At 37.9% G+C, this 12,439-nt stretch overlaps 2 protein-coding genes across 4 annotated transcripts; both read right to left on the reverse strand.

Annotated features, from left to right (window-relative positions):
* Positions 1-56: 56 nt before the first annotated feature.
* LOC105280983 (mitoferrin-1) lies at positions 57-9,571 on the reverse strand. Of its 3 annotated transcripts, XM_020032242.2 has the most exons (7): positions 7,036-9,571; positions 4,733-5,009; positions 4,164-4,388; positions 3,771-3,981; positions 3,529-3,662; positions 263-417; positions 57-184 (listed from the first exon to the last, which is right to left on the reverse strand). In XM_020032242.2, exons 1-6 carry the CDS (start codon positions 7,150-7,152, stop codon positions 380-382), a joined length of 1,002 nt encoding a protein of 333 aa, XP_019887801.1. In that variant the 5' UTR covers positions 7,153-9,571; the 3' UTR covers positions 57-184; positions 263-379. The 3 variants fall into 3 exon arrangements, with proteins under 3 accessions (XP_019887801.1, XP_011340179.1, XP_011340180.1); XM_011341877.3 differs by lacking the exons at positions 57-184; positions 263-417 and having other exon boundaries at positions 915-3,662; XM_011341878.3 differs by lacking the exons at positions 57-184; positions 263-417; positions 7,036-9,571 and adding an exon at positions 5,693-7,017 and having other exon boundaries at positions 915-3,662.
* Positions 9,572-9,691: 120 nt separating this feature from the next.
* On the reverse strand, positions 9,692-12,397 carry LOC105280984 (general transcription factor IIH subunit 4). The gene is made up of 7 exons (XM_011341879.2): positions 11,611-12,397; positions 11,391-11,515; positions 10,949-11,154; positions 10,677-10,850; positions 10,511-10,597; positions 10,212-10,427; positions 9,692-10,115 (listed from the first exon to the last, which is right to left on the reverse strand). The coding sequence occupies exons 1-7, from the start codon at positions 12,122-12,124 to the stop codon at positions 10,034-10,036; spliced, it is 1,404 nt and encodes a 467-aa protein (XP_011340181.1). The 5' UTR covers positions 12,125-12,397; the 3' UTR covers positions 9,692-10,033.
* Positions 12,398-12,439: the final 42 nt, after the last annotated feature.

The raw sequence follows: 12,439 nt of genomic DNA on the forward strand, positions 1-12,439 counted from the left end.
ACCGCGAAACCATTCCGGATCTTGGTGCAGATTGAACGATTTACGTTGATAAAATTGTGCAAGCATAACGGATCTCAGACCCACTTCGCTAGGTGGAACAGGCGGAAAATCGCCAAGACGCCATCCGTAAGTCCAATTCGGGCAATCAGGGAAGTAAAACCGCTTTTCGGGGGGTTCCTTGTACCTAAAAATTATTGAGAAACTGAGTTAACTGGTCAAATTCTTTATGAAGGAAAGCGTATGTCTTGTTACGCGCGCTGACCTTTCAGTGAGATAATTATTAGTAGCGATAAAAGTTGGGACGTTTTTCTCGTAAACCAAAGCCTTTACATTAGGATCAACTGGCTTCATAACATCTATGTTGATTGTGCCGTCAGATTTAAGTGGCCTCCAAGGCGGTAAAGGCTTCCGTTTTACCTACAGATATAAAATTCAAAAGAAATGAGCATTATAAATTAGCGATATTAATTGTAAAATCATTACACCTACAAACGCACAATAGGCTTAGCAACACAAGCTTTCATTCGTTTCTCAGAGTCCGCAATTACGTTTCTGGCTCGTTTAATCAGTTTTGGCTCCTTCAAATTTTCTATCAATCGTTGTTGGTTCTTTAAAAACCATTTCATCCGCAATGCATTTTCGTTTCTTATCATCTCCGTGTGAAATAATTGACAACGAGCATCGCACACAGGTTTCATGATATTTGAATTTTATAATGTATATTTCTGTACAGTCAATAAATAATTACGAATAATTTAAATAATACGTCATCAAAAAGTAGTTTAGTAAAAATAGCTCTGAAGTAAGATCTCGAGAGAGATATTACTGTTCTCAAATGTTTTTTCCTTTCTTCACATTCCTAGTAAGAGGAGGAAAAACAAGGTGCGACGAATAAACGTAACAGTATATCGAAATAGTTTATAGAATAGTTTATTTACATTGTTATCATGTGTAATACGTTTTACTGTGTTACATAAATTCAATATGCATTTAATTATGTACTACATTTATTCATAGTTCTTTATGATAATACCAGTGGGAGCATATGACTATGTACAACTTGTTTTTTTTTGTTTTTTAAGTGCCAATTTGTAAAACAGGAATTTGATTGATCGATGTAATAATATATGGTCATGAATTATATACCTACATAGTAACAAATTTCAAAAATATATTGGAAAATGGTATGTTATGTACAGTATTAGTATCACGTAACACCTGAGAAATAAACATTTACTCGAGATTTAAAAGAAGCACTTTTACGATTTTAAACGTTTAATGTAAAGTCTGATAGGTCATAATAAAAAGGATAAATGAAATGTTTTTAAGTGTATTGTAAATTCCACAGAATGTACTACAATCTGGAAATTGCTTAACGCTTAAATTTAAATATGCAAAATACGTGAACGTCCAACGTGTGCATCCAAACACGTGCGTCCCGAAAGAAAACTGGTTTTCGCAATTTTTGAAATAATTACAATTGAAACACGCATTTGACGCAAAGTTAAAGTCAATCAGCTGTTGCCCGCATCTCACGTATATATTTTCACGTACGAATACTGTGTGTGCCCCAATAACATCAAACGATTTATTCAATAACGATGTATGGCATTACAAAATTGTAACAATAAATAAATATGGCGTGAAATGAGTTTTACATGATATTACTCCCTCTTAAAGTCAACATCAAATGACCCAGTAATCACAGCCATAGGAAGCAATATTGTGGTATATATCGTAACGTTTAGATACATATTTTATTTATATTACAAAGTGACTAAGGAGCATTTTATCATTTGTACTTGAGTAATCAAGAGGAATCGTACTTGTACAAATAATAGTTTCATTTTTCTCTACGCTGGTTTTCCTTGTTTTTATACTGTACATATGTAATCTTAGTTTTATCTACAGTCTCCTATAAAATAATTACACCTTTACACCGTTATAGTTTCTCTAAGTTTTAGTAGTAGCCAATTATATCCTATGTTAATGAGTTTAATTCGCTTTGATTGGCATGTATCTACAATTTGAACACAAAGTTATGCCCTGTTATATTCCAATTATGTTATATTTTGTACCAAATCAGAATTTTATCAGCTCGTCCCAATCACTTGTGAATGTCGAATATACCGAGTGATTTTATAGCGTTTGATCATGATTATCAATGGCGCGAGTGGTAATTTAATAATGGTTTTGCTTCGAGTAATTTTGCATGTTTGCATTTATACCAAATTATCCTGCATAAACGGCAATTATGCGCACTTAATTCTGCTCTAAAGTATAGTCTATTATCGATGAAGTTCTTACATGCGTCCCACTGTTTCCTTAACTTACTTAATGGTACATATTGGAGTGGGCTGCATTTAATCACGCTGTGTGTGCAATCTATTTTCACTATTCAAGTGGAGCATATCTTTCCTTTCTCTTTAAAGACATTGAATTTCTAGACCTGTCAAAATATCTACAAAGTAGCACAGCATTTTCTGTGTCATGTTATCAACGGCATTTGTTCTATTTGCTAATTAAACGCAATTTCGTCTGTACAGTGCAAATCTACTTGATATTATTCAGGTAATAAATGTTAGCTTGATCAATATCTTCTTTATTAAACAAATTATTAAAAAAACATGCAAATTTCTTTTTCTAAAGTAGATATATACAAATTGTGCAAAGTATATCGAAGTTTAGCTTACATCTGAATAAATTAAAGATGCGCAATTTGGACAGAAAATAAATATAACTAATTTTGTTATATTCAAATGAGGCATTTTGCAAAACGTGACACTCCATCTGAACAGTATCAATAGATAATAGCATCTTGTTTCTACTGTACATATTGAATGACAGCCAGCTGTGTACCATTGATTTATGATTATTTCATAATTTTCAAATTCAGTATTGCTAATTAATAATCATTATTCTCTGAAACAAGTATCTTCATACAGAGATTTCATGTATACAACAAAAAATATATTATACCTTAGGCATAGGATGTAATAATATGAAGCGTAAAGAGAAATAGCGTCTTCCCTTACATCTGCAATTCTGATTTTTCAAAATTAACCGTGTTTTCGTTTGATAACAAAGAATCAAGAAATAAAATAAAAATATATTACTAACGCCATTATGCCAAAACCGTGTTATACAATGTAACAATCATTTAAAAAGCTTATTGGCTCATATCAATTTGAGGAGTTTGCACACATATCTTGCTCGCTGCATGAGCATTATTCTTTAGCGTCGATTTCTTACGTATTTCTTACAATTCGCACGTTTCGTTTTTTTATGTACATAGATGTACCGTTGTAATTATAGACAAATTAATGAAATATTTTATTGTCGATCTCATAATCTTCTAAAAGACACAGTCATAAACAAAGTCAAGATCGACATCTTGTGATTTCTGCACATAACAAAACATAACAGCTCCCGATCTTTCGAGTCACCGTTAATCTGATTTCTTACATATCTAACTCGTAGTCACTTTGAGTAATACAGGTGCCGGAGGATGATTATTAAAGTACAGACCTGCACCCTGAAAACTGTTGGACTGCCTCGACGCGATTGCATTCTGGTTAATTCCGGTCGCGCTGTTGTCAACCTCGATGCCATTGTACTCGTCATCTTGCTTACCGCGTAGTACGTACTTGAATGACTCGTATCTGCCGTCCAAATTATAGGGACATTAAGCGATGCAGCATAAAGAGTAGCGATGAAAGTTACGTAATTCCAAAAAAATAACCGGGTTCAAGAGTCATTCGTCAACTTACATCACCCAACAAATGGCAGTAGCTGGCGCTTGGAATAGTACACGTGCGCGCAATCCGCGGAAGTATCCCTGTACACCACCGAGCCTGTACACTTGCTTAATTGCATCTATCATGCCTTGCGCATGCACGCCGTCCTGCTGCGTGTTCAACACTGTCTTGCAAACATCCAGAGGAGTTGTCACTGCAGCCGCGATCGCACCTGCTGCCGCACCTATTATATCGCGCGCACGTAAAGTAGAATTTTATTCAATTGTATCTCCGCACAGCAGGATTAATATTAACCGATCTTGTTCAGACGTATTCAGAAATATAATACGTGACACATTAATATATATATATATATCTTCTTTTTATAAATTTAAGAATGCACATTAGAATAGTGGAGTAGCTCACCAGATCCGATATGTGCTATTGGATTGTAAACGTGTTCTGGATTTGTAATCGATTGTGCGAACTCGTAAGAGATGAAATGAATACTTTGAAAAGGCACATTCATGGCCAATTGAGTCGTATAGCTCCTGTAGAATGCGAATATCCCCTCCTTCTGGTAGACACGCTGTATACAATTCAATACATTTCTATAAGGGGAGTTGTACATCTGCAATCGTTGTTTAACCACTGTAACGTAAAAGGATAACATAAATTAATTAGATAGATTTTTTATATCCGGTATTTTTCATACATTAACTTGTTCAATTTCTCGATCTTTTCTAAATATGAGGTTTCTTTGAAACCCTTTTTTATCTTTATTCGTTATTTTATCAAGAAGAGTATTGCAAAAATTGATTTAAGAGTATTTAACTTGTAATGATTATAAGAACACGTTCTTATCTTTATCAATCAAGTGTGATAATCGCACGTTCTTTATCAATCAAGTGATAATCCCGAAGTATTTAGATTGCAGAATTATCTTCCTATTTTTCATGGTATCATTAATCATAGTGTATATTATTATAGCCAACCTTCCGCTGGGTTCATGACACCATCGTGCAGAACTGTTGCTACGCAACCAGCTGCCCCGTAGACGAGATGATTAAATTGGGACCTCGTAGTCTTGAACTTTTCTTTGAGACACTCGTAACAAGAAAAGTATAAAGCATGCGCAGGTCCAGCCCCAACAACCACTGCACTGACACCTCTAATTGGCCTTAATACACCTTCTTGTCGTATCATTTTGTATAGTACCTCCCCCACGCCTCCTCCTCCGCCTGGACCAGGAGTTAACGCCTGCATTCTTGTCTAGACAAAAGAAATGGACGAAATTATCTCATCAAGCACAGAAATAATAAATGATAAGTTAAATATTCTCAGTATATCAAATGTCTCTTTGACTACGCCAATAACTTGCAACGTTATTTTATGAAGTCATTATTTATCGTGCAAAGATACTTTCAGATAGAATGACTCGCCGTTATTGACGACAGTGACTATCAACTGAATTATGCAAAAAGAAGTACAGTATGTTAATACTGCAAAGTAAAATGATAATAGACTTTTTTATTTATGAGAACAAGCGCAAAAGACCATCAACTGGAATAAAATCTGCAAAATACAACAGATGCAGAGTTGAGCACATAGAGAGAACTTGAATATTTAAGAAACATTTATACTTTAGGAACGAATACATTATCAAAATTGAAAATTGTATCGATTGAAAGATCGCCAAAAATACATTGATTTAATTCAACATAAATCTGCTTCACCAAACACCAGAAAGAAAATAATAAAAAAAGGAAATAATAGTGTTTCTGTGTTATTAAGTAATATATCATCTGTGTAATAAATTATATTTATTTTCTATTTAAATATTATTTGATAATATATATAATATTTTCAAAATCAAGGTCCAACGTATTAGACAAGAAAACATGTATTGGTAGTATAGATCGTAGTCTGTAAAGGAGACCAGAAATAGAACCTACTGCAATAGACCGACGAACTGTGTTATATAATGAACAGTAGACACTTGCATTCGGAGTAAGAAGTATAACATATCTTTCGCAATTCACAACTCATCACTTTATGCTATTGTCTTCACCCACTGGCAACTATTCTCTCAAACATTGTACATGTTCCGTGAGATTGTATAATAATGCACTGTGTTATAGTATCAAACAAGCTGTAACCTGAAGTTCATAGATATGACAGTTGATTTGACAAATGTTCAATACAATGGCTCTCCATTACCTATAGTTTTCAACAAACTTAGCGTATCAATTCAGCTTGTCAGTTTCCTCAATTCTAAGAACAGAATTAAAAGTGTTTTAAATCTAGATATAATTTAGATGTCTCAAAATCTACCTTAAAAATGTTATATAAAAATTTTTTAGAAGAGTAAATAAATTTCTGTACACATTATGAATTCTTATATACCTCCAACAATGACACAATATTTTAAAAAGTATAAATACATAGATGTGACAAGAAATAGAAACTTTTTTACTTTTCTAAAATTAACATAAAGCATGTTAATGGAATAAATATTAATGTCGTAAATTAAATTAACAAATAAGTAGATAATGCTGTATAGTTTTCAAGAATCGACAGAAATAAAAAGTTGCCTTTCTTTAATCATAAAAATTCTAGATTACACCTAATTAATGATACTGCACATGTATGTATCTTATAATGATCCGAGATATATTAACTACCTCTCTCTTGTATAATGCATTATTATAAAATCTCAAATTATAAGTTTATGGAATAAGTAATACATCAAAAAAACAGATACAAATTCATTAAATTTTATAAGATATACTCTTTGATGTGTCAATCCACATTATTATGCAATCCTGTTTAGAATAAATATAAAAAAAACCTGTCCAATGCCGAAATATCCTACATATGATACAAAACATGATAGTATCACTACTTGTAGTATTGTTGTAGAGAATTATTATACGAGATAACGCAAATGCTTCCTATCTATGACGGGCATTTGTTTGAACTAGATAAATTGCGACGATAAAGCACCCGGCGCCAAGTTGGCAATTCTAGGAAAGCGTGGAGGAGAATGCCGTGATCATCGCCAGATGGTGGCTTTTTCCTGGTGCTTATGGGCGGAGTGTCACGGAAAATCTGCAAGTGGCCATTGCGCGACGTCGTGCCGCGCAATCGTCGGGCAAATCCGAGAAATTCCATGACAACGCTGAACAGGCAGGCGAGCGTCACGGCGATATCACCGAAGCGCTGCCGGCGAGGAGGTTATGTAAAAGATCGGGGGGGAAAAACGTGCGCGCACACACAGCGCGACCGCCGACGATACCTTGACACTGTCAAACGGATACATGACGCAATGCTCCATGATCCCGGCCAGGGCGCCGGCCGTCATGTGCACGGCCACGGAGTTGGTCGGCAGGCTCTCGTAGACGTCTTTATTCATGATCACGAGAAAGCGTGTACTCGCCCGACAGCGTGAGCGTGCTCAGTTCGTCGTCACAGCGTCGCGCGCAGTCCTCTCTCTTTCTCTCGTTCGTTTCCTGTCGTTCCTCTCACTCTCTCACACTGGCCTTGCCTCGTGCACTGGCCGCAGAACACCCTGCGCTGCCCGATTCGACGTTCGCACGTTTCGCCGCCCGAGAATACTGCCGGCGTGACGACAGTACCCAGAAAGATGCGTCGCGTTAACGGTCCGTGCAGACGAATCGCGGCGAGCACGCTGACACGCGATCGCGCGCGTCGATCGTTTATTAATGGGGCCGCATCGGAGTCGAGGAGGCTCGGTGGTCACCCGTTCCCCCGCCTCGGTACACTACGGGTAATTCCCCTTCCCTCCCTGCGGAGTCATACGTTCGTCAAATACTTAGTCGCGCGATCACGCGCGCGGGACTGCACGCGGTGCACTCGTACTCGTTCGCTCGGGATGCAGCGGAGAACACGTGCGAGTCGAAAACGCGATCCTGAGAGCACGACGGCCGTGGATCACGGCGGAGACGGCGCGAGCTCGTGAGGTTAGGCTCGGGCACACGTGCCGCGCATGCGTCGTACGCGACCACGTGGTCCGTGAATGCATCCGCGAGGCAGGACTGGCAGGTCGAGTGTCTCGAGACGCGACGGATATTTTGAGCGGACGGAATACGAACGAGCGTGCACATTCTCCGACGGGAACAATGATGACGATGGGACGACGATGGATTTCCGGGGAGAGAGATGATTAGTCATCATCTGCTGTCGCGCGTGCGAGTCACAGCGACCTCGACCGAGTGACTGCACTTCGCAGTTTCCTCGTAAATTTCTTCATTTTACAAACACGCGACTTCATTAACATTGTTCACCGAGCAATCGATCACTCCATTACGTTGAAGCATCGCGTTGTCCGGTATCGTCGTTGTACCTGCAAATATATTAAAAGCGTTTTAGCGGTTCACCATTGAATCGTCCAGCAAAAACTGGTTTTAAATCCTGACGGGGAAACTGGATTCTCCGCGCAGCTTTCGCGGAACATGCGTCGTAATATATGTATACATGTATTATACACGTATTACACATTCACGCACGTGGTTGTGTTGAATGTATGAGAAAGCGAGAGTGGTCAGGTTAGGTTTGCAACTCTTAAATCATCGATGTCGTGTTATGCAAAATGTGAGCCGTTGATTATCGCGCATCCAATGAAAGAACATCCAACGGGAAAAAAAAAAGTAATGAACAAGGCTGACATTATGCGCCATAACGAATGTTGAAGAAAATGCATTCTCGCCAGTCGCATAAATTATAACTTATCGATTATTATTATCGACCTAAATATCTCTCTAAACATCTTATTTTCTATCGTTTTATTTTTCTCTCTCTCCCTCTTTACTAAAATTGATTAAAGAATCGTTTAAGAACGATGCCAAAAAATTAAATTTTGATGTTTTGTTGATGAATACGTCATCTTATATTGTTGCAACAAATCGCTGATCTTATGTATCGCACATCGCTCATGAATTTTGTACATGACACGCAATATAGATAGAACATGTATGAATATGCGCCTGGGATTACGACATGACGCGCTCGACACGTACGTGCATCCTGTTTTATTCATCATTTATTAAAAAACACGGAAGCGGTATGCGCGAAAGTATTGGTTAACGTTACACGAACGCGTAGGAAATTGCATATCGCGAGCGATAGCACCGGGAGAAACGGCCGATCTATTTATGGAAAAGGCGATTAATGCACTTTCCGTAATACGAGGAAGAGCGATCGCCACGATCCTCCTCCCGCAAAAATATTGGATTTCAATTAATTCACATCACGTGACGACTTTGCACGACTGGTGCAGTCGTTAATCGCGAACGAGGAGTCGGATAACAAGGTGACAAGGTCGATCGATCATATGCACGCATGTATAAATATATGTATACTGTCTGCTGGTGGTTGTATGCACTTACAGAAGGTAAACAAGCGTGAGTCGGCAAAGAATGTTAGTTTCTGACGATACGTAAGCCGTCCCGCGCGGCGTCTATTATCTAATCGCCGTATCAGTGTAATCGTCGCAACATAGTTGCGATGACCTTGGTCGTCGATTGAATCCGACGGCTGGAAATTGAATGCTGCCGGCGTCTTCCACTCCGCAGTCGTAATAACGAGGAAAGAACGAAAGCAAGGCTTCGAGTTTCCTGTTATATCTCTTCTAGGATGTTAACGCTAATGTTAATAGGGCAATATTTTTTAAAGGCGACAGTAATGTTACTGAGAAATGAAATTGATACCTCTGGCTCGGAAGTTATTGTACATGTTACGGAGTTGATGCTGAATTAATGAATAAATTCTTAGCTTATTATCATTAATTTGCAATTTTATCCTGTTTAGTGATATTGACCGATGTTACCTTCTCCACAATAAGCATTAATTAAGAATACGCTATATCAAATTCGGAATGTATAAAGTTTATCCTTTAGAGAAATTTGATACCAACATATTAACTTGCCTTAATATGTACAAAACAGACTTTATTGTGGACAATCGCATTGTCGAACAGTTTTTTCTTCACTGTATATCTTGCAGAAACAGAAACACACAATGCATTAAATACATAGAGAAATTTACTTCATTAAATTAATATATCACATTTAATGTATTATCAAAAGCTAAACTGACTTAAAAAACAGCTTATTAATAACAAGCAAAAGGATTACTTCAAGAATGCTCCTAATTTTCCAATTTTTCTAGGCACTTCCTGTTTTTAAACTGACGTTTGGCACTATTGCTACTTTAAAAAGTACAGCAACAGCGCACGTGTAGAATTTTTACAATTAGATTCCGTTCAAGATCGAATGTTAACCCGAACCCTTCGAGTATCGCTTCCAGAACTTCTTCACATCGTCATGCGCCGCCTTAGTGACTACCATGGTCCTCTTTCTGCAAAAAAAAAATATATTTTATATGTTCAGCAATTTTCACAAAAGGTAAGTCTTTACTTGTTTTACAAAATAAGTGAGCCTCAAAATAATTTACCTTTCATTCTGCCAAATTAATACCCCAGTCGACAACGCGTGATCTCTAAGGACCTCAAAATCGGTTTGCGAAAGAAATTGACTGTACAAAACCCCTTCGCTGAACAGGAATCTGTTTCTCTCATTTTCCCATAGTTTGATTTGATCTACAATGGTAGGAGGTAACACGGGTGGTCCTGCTTCTATCATCTTACTATGCGCATGTTGCTGTAAATAACTGTAAATATATGACAATATAGTATACGCATAAAATATATAGTTGTATAGTTCTTTAAGATATTAGAGAGCACGTTGTCATACCCCACTATTTGTACTGCAGTTATTCCACTTTTTAACGCTTGTCTTACGGAATCTCTCGTCAGTATCGATACAACCAAATTTGGAAACCTGAATGCAGCGTAGAGGTTCAGGTTATTTTCACACTTGCAAATATTTCTAAAGTATCGTGAATACGCATTGCACTTACCTATACAGCATTTCGCAGAAGAGTCCGAGTAACGCGACTTGTAAATTAGAGTTTGTGTAAGCGTACACTCGATAATTCGTTTCCACAACTATGTAACCTTCCTTATCTGTATCTCTAGTTAACGGCTTATTCTCACCGGTCGCAATATTTAATGCTAATCGAGTAGGATAAAACCTTGCAATAGTAAATGAATGGAAATAACAATAATTCTTCTGAGTTACCTTACATAATACAGTTTCCATAAATCCATGTTTCTATAAACGTATATTTACCTCCCTGCTTTGCGTTTTCGTTGATATACCAGACCAAATTCTCGTAAGTGTTGTAAAAATGTTAGGAGTCCTTCGGACATGCCTTCGGTGCTGTAATCCTTACCGAGGGTGGAAAAATTTAATTGAAACAGGAAAGTAAGGCACTCGACTAGATCAAGACCACGTGCCTCGAGTGTATCCAGATATTGCAAGATAAAGTACCACACCTGAAAAATATTTCTGATATATAAATCGGATATAAAGTAATCATAATTTTATAAAGACTGAAGTTCATGTCGGTACAAAGTTATATAAAAATTAAATAATATCTACGCAGCTTTATTAGATCAAATTTTATCATGTTAAGTAATCCTATAGGATATATTTCTAGATATAAAGAAATGTCTTTCATTTAAAATCGACTCAAAAATATACTTGAGAAGTTTTAAAAAACGACAATTACCTGCGAAGCTGTATCCAGAAGCAGGAACTGAAAACCAGCTTGTGTTATAACCGGACTACCATCTGCTTCGTCTCTTTTCATCAAACCAGCATGTAAGAGGATACGTACAGCATCAGCAGATATACCTATTGTGAATAATTGAAACACATTGAATCTATAAATTCTTGCACAGCGTATTCAATACGTTCTCAGCACAAACTCCAGAAGCAAAGCTCCTTACCCTCCTGCTGTTGGGAGCCAACCATATAATGCAAAACGCACTCCCACCTTTCCAATGCATACGAATCTAGGAAAGCCACGTCTCGCGGTTTGCTATCAGTCTCTAGCTGATTGGACATGGTCCACGGTTTGCCACCACCCAGCAGCACGATCTTCAGATTCTTCTTAAACGTATTGTTCAAGATCCAACCCGGTAGTCCGCCAGGTATGGACGCCTCTTTCCACACGTAGAGCTCGTTCAAGATCTGCACTACCTTCTGATGTTCCTCGAAGTAGAGTTTCGAGCACCACGACGCTATAACCGCCTGCGGCACCGGTTGCTCAACGAACAACAACCGCATCACGTAATGCTTGGCGATCACGGGTAGCTCGCGAAACACGGCCAGACATATAGGCGGCTTGTGATACAGTTTGTTCAAGGTATCCGGTGAACGCGACTTCAAATACTCCTGCAGATTCTTGGACTGCAGGCCGTTCGGCCGCAACAGATTCTTGCCGCTTATCGCGTTAGACATGTCACGAGCCAACTAATAACGCTATTAATTGTATTACATGCACAGTAAATGACCTCTTCCTTAACCTCACCGCGCACACAATCACGCCGCTGTTGTACTTTGGGTGACAAATGCAGTTAACGAGTACATTCCGTTCAAAGATGCGAGTGCGTGAGAAGTGTTGACTATTTTGTACTGGATTTGCAGACGTTAACAATGTTGGTTAATACGAATAAAAGCCGCATCTTTACCGTATACACGTACGACACATGATCAGTGTATGCCGCTAATAAACACAATTACTCCGTTGATTTTTATACGCATGCGTGAAATGCA

The sequence above is a fragment of the Ooceraea biroi genome, chromosome 5, assembly GCF_003672135.1.
Source record: "Ooceraea biroi isolate clonal line C1 chromosome 5, Obir_v5.4, whole genome shotgun sequence".
In the NCBI taxonomy this organism is placed as follows: Eukaryota; Metazoa; Arthropoda; class Insecta; order Hymenoptera; family Formicidae; genus Ooceraea; species Ooceraea biroi.

Bases quoted from the DNA above. Each gene is read 5' to 3' on its own strand.
- LOC105280983 (XM_011341877.3), bottom strand. From the start codon at position 7,152: ATGAATAAAGACGTCTACGAGAGCCTGCCGACCAACTCCGTGGCCGTG. The intron at 5,010-7,035 runs GTATCGTCGGCG...TCTTTTGTCTAG, and splicing joins ATCCGTTTGACAGTGTCAAG to ACAAGAATGCAGGCGTTAAC. The intron at 4,389-4,732 runs GTTGGCTATAAT...TTTACGTTACAG, and splicing joins TGTCATGAACCCAGCGGAAG to TGGTTAAACAACGATTGCAG.
- LOC105280984 (XM_011341879.2), bottom strand. From the start codon at position 12,124: ATGTCTAACGCGATAAGCGGCAAGAATCTGTTGCGGCCGAACGGCCTG. The intron at 11,516-11,610 runs GTAAGGAGCTTT...TATTCACAATAG, and splicing joins TGGCTCCCAACAGCAGGAGG to GTATATCTGCTGATGCTGTA. The intron at 10,598-10,676 runs GTAAGTGCAATG...CGCTGCATTCAG, and splicing joins TTCTGCGAAATGCTGTATAG to GTTTCCAAATTTGGTTGTAT.